Source organism: Phalacrocorax carbo, chromosome 1, assembly GCF_963921805.1.
Source record: "Phalacrocorax carbo chromosome 1, bPhaCar2.1, whole genome shotgun sequence".
NCBI lineage: Eukaryota > Metazoa > Chordata > Aves > Suliformes > Phalacrocoracidae > Phalacrocorax > Phalacrocorax carbo.
The window spans coordinates 159,419,220-159,426,481 of record NC_087513.1 but is presented as its reverse complement, the minus strand read 5'-3'; the positions used below and the strand labels follow the sequence as shown (position 1 = coordinate 159,426,481).

At 43.9% G+C, this 7,262-nt stretch overlaps 1 protein-coding gene across 1 annotated transcript in view; it reads left to right on the top strand.

The window, feature by feature from the left end:
- Nucleotides 1-313: 313 nt before the first annotated feature.
- UBAC2 (UBA domain containing 2) overlaps nucleotides 314-7,262 on the top strand; it is a 98,184-nt gene continuing 91,235 nt past the window's right edge. Inside the window, exon 1 of the mRNA XM_064440641.1 lies at nucleotides 314-498. Coding sequence (XP_064296711.1) covers nucleotides 468-498 — 31 coding nt within the window. The 5' untranslated portion in view covers nucleotides 314-467. The remainder of the gene's footprint in view (nucleotides 499-7,262) is intronic.

Genomic DNA, 7,262 nt, shown 5'->3' with positions numbered 1-7,262 from the left:
CATACGTAATTATACGTAGTCAGGCTAGCTATGCGCCTGCTGTCAAGCGCCCTTCCCTCTCCCTCAGGGCCTGCGAGCGCCCTCTGACAGGACCAGCCGCCGGGACCTGCTCCCGCCCAGGCTTCCCGCGCAGTTCATGAGGAGAATGTATGCCCTCTATACGGGCTCTATAGGCCTCGCCGGGTAGCGCTGGGGTCAGCTACTGGAGACCCCGCTCCTTGGCAGCGAGCACGCCGGGTGGGGGGAAGGGGGGGCGGCGGGGCCCGCCGCTCCCCCCCGCCCACCCGGCGGGCCCGGTAGGGGGCGCCGGCCGCTCGGTTGGCGGCGGCGTTTGGCCCATCGCGGCCGCCTTAGCCGCGCCGTCCCCGGCGCTCGCCGCGGTTCCTTAGGGTCTGCCCGGCCTCTGGGGGTTCCGCCAGCGGCGCCCGCCGCTCTTAGGCCGGGCCGGGTCCGGCCGGGCCAGCGCCATGTTTACCAGCACCGGTTCCAACGGGCTTTGTGAGTACCGGCCCCGCTGCAGCTCGGGGAGGAGGGAACCAGGGGAGGGTGGCGGCGGCAGTGGTGAGGGGTGTGTCGGCGTCTCCCCCGCGGCGGGTGGCCCGGCCCCTTCCATCGGGGGACGGGACGGGATGGGGGGTGCCGCCGCCACCTCTGAGGGAGCCGCGGGGTGAGGAGGGGGAAGAACCGGGGCCGCTCCCGCCGCCTGGCCTGGGCCTCCCCCGGGGGAGGAGGGTCCTTCCCCCCCCCCCCGCCTCCCTCCTTCCCCGCGGACGCAGCCTCTTTAACTTTATTTTTCCATACAGCCCATGTCAGTCATTTTATAACCCAGCGCTACCCGAACAGACTTCGTACGCATTGAGGGTTGCTTCTGAGCTTGCTTACAGGACAAAGAACCTGCTGCGTTTAGAAACGTCGGTGAGGAACTGAGCCGGGCTGCGGTGTGGACTTTGGCACCGCACTCCGCCGAGCAGGCTGGGTTAAAAGTCAAAACCTTCACCAAGTAATTCGTGCTTCGCACAGATACCAAATCTAAGTGTGAAAGCATCGTCCGACTAGCAGGGGATAAGCCTGGAGTTTAAGACAGGGTATTAGTCATAGCTGTGTTCTGTTTGAGGCATCCAAATTTTTGCAGGCAGATCTGATAACACTGTACTTGATTTGCAGCTATTGACTTTTTAATTTTCTTCCACACAGTAATAGATAGAAGATCAGACTAGAACAGAGGTGATTGCATTGGAAGGACAAATACAGATTGTTAGATGAATTATGAAATGTTCTTTAACAAACTGCAGAAGAACAACCTTCTGGTGGCGTGTGTCTGTGTGTAATTCTATGGGAAAGAAGGTTGGGTGAAAAGTATTCTTGTCTGGCTGAATGGGTGGAAAGTCACGGTCAGCATTTAAGTTTTTCAAAAGTAGGTCCATCAGAAGGATGAATGGAAAACTGTAGTCATAAGAAAGATATTTTTGCTAGGAGAAAAACCTAGACAAGATGCCATTCTGGGAAAAGTAAATGTTTTACCTTTCTTTTAGTTTTTTTTATTCTGGAAAACTGGTGCAACATACACTCTTACTGAGCTCGCCTGTTGACCTGAAGTGATTTTTGATGATACATCTTGGCTGGTACAGGTGCATTGACAAACTTTAGTACTAGAAGCACAGATTTAGGTGGCAGTGACATATGCTCACCTGGGTGCAGCTGTGGCACTTTAAGATGCCCCTGTGCCCTCAGACTTTTGTTTCTGCCTTTGTAGCAGAAGCATCTGCTGCAGTATCAGCAGGTATGTAGGGTTCAGTCACTGATGTGCAGAATCTGATGGTTTAGGCAGTTAATGAATCAGTGTGTGATGTTGCATCAGGAAAGTGCATGTGTGCGTACCTGTTCTGTTCTGCCTCTGGATATTGGGAGCAGTAACCTCTGGAGGAAGGGCAACGACAAACAACTGTTGGGGCCTGGTTGGTGGATAAACGGACCTGTATCAGAGACCCTAGATAAAATGAGCAGACACCTGGTTCAGCAGTGTGGTGATCATGCCAGGTCAGACTGAAGGCTCCTGTAGCCTGGTGTGCCATCTCTGACAGAATTCTTAACATCTATAATATTTGGTTAGAGCCGTATCGCAATACCATTTGGTAAAACTTTGTAATAGTAAGGTCTTTTTAGCCATGTGTTTCTTAGGTCATTTTAAAAAGTGACCCAGTTGTTGATTATATTTCTAGTAGATTAAGGGCTTTAGTGTCTTCAGACATAGGTGTGGTAAAACTGTCAGAGGTTACTGTATTCTTTTTTGTCTGTTTTCCCCATTGCCTTGTTTTCACTCCTTTCTGCAGAATTCCACTCTTCAGCAATGGGAAAGCAAACAAACAACAAATGACCCCAGAGCTCTACTCCATTTTGGTAACGTGATTCTTACTGGGCTTCTTATGTGAAGTGTTTTAACAAGGGTGCCAGAGACACCTTTGTGCCTAGTTTTCTGGAAGCAAGTCTGGGTTTGGCCTTCTCATCTTTTTAAAAACTTCTTTTTGATTTTGAAACTCCTTATCAGAAGCTAAATAATTATTTAAGTAATTTGAAGTACTTTGGTTCTTGTAAACTTTCCTGGTTAGTTAATTCTTGAAATAGCGTGGAATACTTTTCTGAAAGAGATAAGAGGGTAACCAGTGGCTCATAGTGGCAGCCATTGTAGCTGGTTATAAACTTTTTGCTCCATCTGGTAATACTAATCTAATGAAGTTTGATAAAATCTTGGATGAGGATATTATTGTCCTGTTCTTTGAATTCTTTGTGTATTATTTCTGCTACTAATTTTAGAATAAGCAAAATAAATAAAAGTGGACTATATCATATAATTCCAGCAGATAGTGGAAACAACATAAACATTAATTTAATAGCCAGTGTTGTCATTAGAGGTGTAAATGAGAGAAATAACTCAAGAATCCATTGTTTTATTTGATGCAACACACAGATCAAATTCGTAATCAACATCCTGTGAAGTCTATCTCCTTTTGACTGACACTCCATTAGTCCCACTGGACTCCAATCCACCCCTTTTCCCTTTCTGCATCCTGCCTTCTCAGTGTTTCTAGGCTGCCTCTCTCACCTCTTGAAGTTTTGATGAAAACAAAACTCTTCTTTTAAACTATAGGGAGGCTGACATGATTAGGACATTTTAAAGTTGCTTGCTAAATGTAAGTTTTTAACCTGGTCTTTGACCCTCATCATGTAGAATAATTTAACTAGGATATTAAGTTTTGGGCATTTTTCAATATATGTTGTTATTCTTGCTGTAAAAATCCATGGAACTTTGACTGATCCTATAGCCAATTCCATCTTGCGTTATGTCCCAGACATGGTAAGCTTAAGAGAAGATAGCTTCTAATTCAAATAAAAAGCCTGTGTTCTTGTTAAAATTAAAATATTGTTTAATACTACAGACATTTAATAGGACAAAATGTGGCAAGAAGAGATGACAACTTTGGTAGACTGATGCCACTTAGCAGTATACTAATGTACTTTCTCAGAAATGTGGGAGGAAGACACTGTAGCTTCCTTTTAGCACAATTTGTTTATAATGTTTATTTGGGAAAATCTTTGGCTGCATGCATGAAAATAATCTTGAGTGCTAGTCAGTAAATGAAAAACTTGAGTATTTTGATTTCATCAATAAAAGGAGTTCAGCTATGTGTCTGTTTGTGCAGATTACTGAGTAGGTGCATTTCCAAATTCCTAGACCAGAAATATTCTCGGGTTTGTTTAATCTGAATGCATTTTGGCCTTGTATTATAAGGTGACCCTGACATATTACTGCTGACTTAGCAGCATAAGTTTAGCTCAGCTAAGCTTTTCTGAAGTCCACTTATTTACTGTAGCTGTCCTGATTGTTATTGTTCTTCATGCAGAGCAAGGTGGTGGTTGTGTTTAGTCAGTTGATAAAACGGTCCTAAAAAAAATCATCTGGATCTGGCCATAGGTGGAACCTTTGGCTTTTTTGGTTACGTGGATCTTCACTTGGTTGATGGGCAACTTTTATTTCTGCTAATATTCCACTACTATGCTGAACAGACAATATATTTCAAAGTAATTAGCAAGTACAAACTATTTTTGTATTGCTTGCCTCAGGCTAAATTTATGGATCATCTCTGTGCTGTGGGTGCCAGCAGATGCTACACTGTGATAGTGGCTACACCAAAAAGTTCAAGTCCTGACTCCGTAGTTCAGTGAGGTGAATGATATTATTTTCACCCAAGGGATAATCAAAACTTTTAAGTTCTTTACTGCAGATGCAGATTCAGCTTCAGGTATTCCTTGTAAGTTTGACTGCTTCTATTGAAGTTAGACTTTTTCCTAAATAGTGCTTGAATAGCCGGGCCTGTGTAGTGAAGTCCTTGACCTTGTTCACATGCCTTTTAAGGTGGTGTTTCAGGACTCTGAGCACTGCAGTTAAGATGAGTTCTTACAAAAAGTGCTTCTCTAGTATTTCATATCCTAGTTTACGAAGTTCCTGGTATAAATCCTCCCTCCCGCTACTCCTGTTCAATACTCTTTAAATATGCACAGGCAGAGACATTCTTGAAAAGTGATGTTTTAAGAGACATATATATAAAAGCAAACCCCACCAACAAACAAATGGTCTAATGCCGGGTGCACCAGAGCCAGTTCAGACAAGTAGGTACTTTGCTAGCAGCGATATGCTGAATTCCTGACAGGCAGTATCAGGTGTAGCAGATGATGACTGTGGTAGGAGCTGATAACGCACCTACTCAGTGCATGACACATGCAATTTTGGATGAGGAGATGTAAAAATAAACATACCCGGTACAGGTTACAACTGTGAGATATGGAAGTCAGGAAGCAAGAAGGAACGCCATTTAAAAGGACAACGCCAGTTTGGCCTTATTAAGGGAAACTGTTTCTGTTATCTGGAATGTTGGAGGAGCTGGTATGCCCTGGGGAAAAAAAACAACAATTACTCTGGATAGTAGGAAGCACAGCACGGGTGTACTTGGATGACATAGCAGAATGCTAACCCAGCTGAGTTAGAGTGTGTTTAGGAAGCATGCTGCACCACCTGACTTTCAGGAAGGGCTTAAGAGGTGGACTGTGGTGCCTGACCCAGACTGGTTTCTCAAATTGCAGTCTGCCAGCAACTACAGTCTCATGAAGAATGCTGCTGAAACACTTCAGTGGCTCTGCAAAGGCTAGCATGAGTGCATGAAGATTGATACTGGGCTGGCTGTTAGATATACAGTAGTACTGCTTAGCTGTATTTGCTGCCTGTTTTCCAGCATGCTGCATCCCAGGAGTGAAGTATGATATGCAGAAGGCTTTCCCTATAGGACACCAAAGTCTTTTCAACAACTTAAACTTGTAAGACCAACACCAAACTTTTCTGCAGACGTTGTAGTATCCCCTCCCAATATTCTTCATGCGATGTGCAATACTGTACATGAGTATAGTAGGAAAACCTGTTAGAGCTAATCTTTATTAATGTAAAACCTGAGTCCATGTTTTAAAGCTTCTGCACTTGCTACATGTGGAAAATATTTGACTACATTGCCTACTACACAAAAGCTAGTTCATATAGTATTAGGGAGTAGAGTCCTTTGAACTTGCGTGCAAGGATTTCCGTTAATACAACTTATGCTTTTACTTCTCTCTGAGCCTTGTAGTGCAGTGCTAGCAATTTGTTAAAAATCCCCAAAGCAACAGGGGAATGCTGTGCTCCTCTGCTTGTGTAACCTGCAAGACTGAACTGTGTTGTACACAGGGATCGGGGAAATAATAAAGGTAAGTAAGTTGATGCTTTGTGGTACAACTGAAGGAAAAACCAAATACATATTGAATATATCAGACCTCTCTGCATAACAATATTACGCAGTACTGTATGAGAAAACAAACTAGCTTGTACATCAGCATGCCACAGTGCAACCTGGTTCAAAATAATAGCTTGAGTCCTGGGAGCAGCATAGCTACATCAGTTCATTTATCCATGCATTGAACACCACAAAAATGTGGCTATTCTGCTGCTGCTGAGCTAGCTCATTTCAAGCTAGCATGGGGACCTCCACGTGGTATTGTGGTGTAGCCATAGCTGATATTTCTGACAGTGTATGCTAATGGTAGTATAGTAATATGCTATGTGGTTGGGAGGAAGAAGAGGTTGCTCACCAAGGTGAGCGTTTTTGTTAACTTCAATCTGTTCCGTTTTCTGTTTCTTTTCAAATATTCCTTTTCGAAACAAAGGTCTTATTCCCCCCCCCCCCCCCCGCCTTTTTGTAGCTGCTCATTCTCTCATAGTTTGTGACCTAGGCTAAAACCAGCAGTTTTCTAAACAGTAGATGTTTAGGTAACTGGTTTGATTACAATCTTACCGGTGCCTTTTAAAAATGGATTTAAAACATGATCACAGTTGGGTTTTCTTAATTGACTTTCTTAGTGTATATATACTAATGTTATTCACCTCTCAACTTCTGCATTAAGTTTATAAGCATTTGATGAAAAACTGTTCCTGCAGTGATAGTCTTGTTACTGTGCTCAGTTGCAGGCATCATGATGATTAACCACCAGAGTACGCTGTGAAGTGACAGTCTGAACACAGAATCTCCTTGCCGTGTCTGTGCTCTGCGCCTAGACCAGGTGCAAGAGCTGCTTTCCTGACCCAGAATGCTTCATTCAGTCATGTAACATTTTCAGGCAGCAGTAGCTTCACTTTTTTTGAAGGGTCCTCTGGCATTGCATTTTTTTTTTTCAAAGGATGAAATATTACAAAAATACTTATACTTGATTTAACGAACTCCAAAAAATCATCATATGGTTAAATTCCATCCTACCAGTCAGCACACAGTGTCCTGGTGTCTTCCAGGTTCCTCAAGCAGTATTACATGTGTCTCTAGCTCTTGTCTCTTCCCTCTGTGGCATGCTCGCATGTGTTCTCGGTGACTGTTCAGGGCTCAGTGCATGGTTATAATAAAGTCAAGCTTTTACTCCTCAAATCTAGCAATATTGCTCCCAAAAGCACAGGTTGGTGTCTAGAAAGCACTTAAAAATTACTTTTTAGATTTAAATATTTTGACGGTGGGTTTCATCAACCGTTGCAGTAAAGGATAAGCAAGGTTTCCAGGCATTCAGGAGGAGGTATTCATGCTCCCGCTTGATGTGTAGCAAACTCGCGTCTGAAGGGAAGATAGCGGGTAGGAGTCCTTGAAAACGCTGACCATTTTGAAACATGCTGAACCTGCTGCAGGTTCTTGGACAGATCTTGG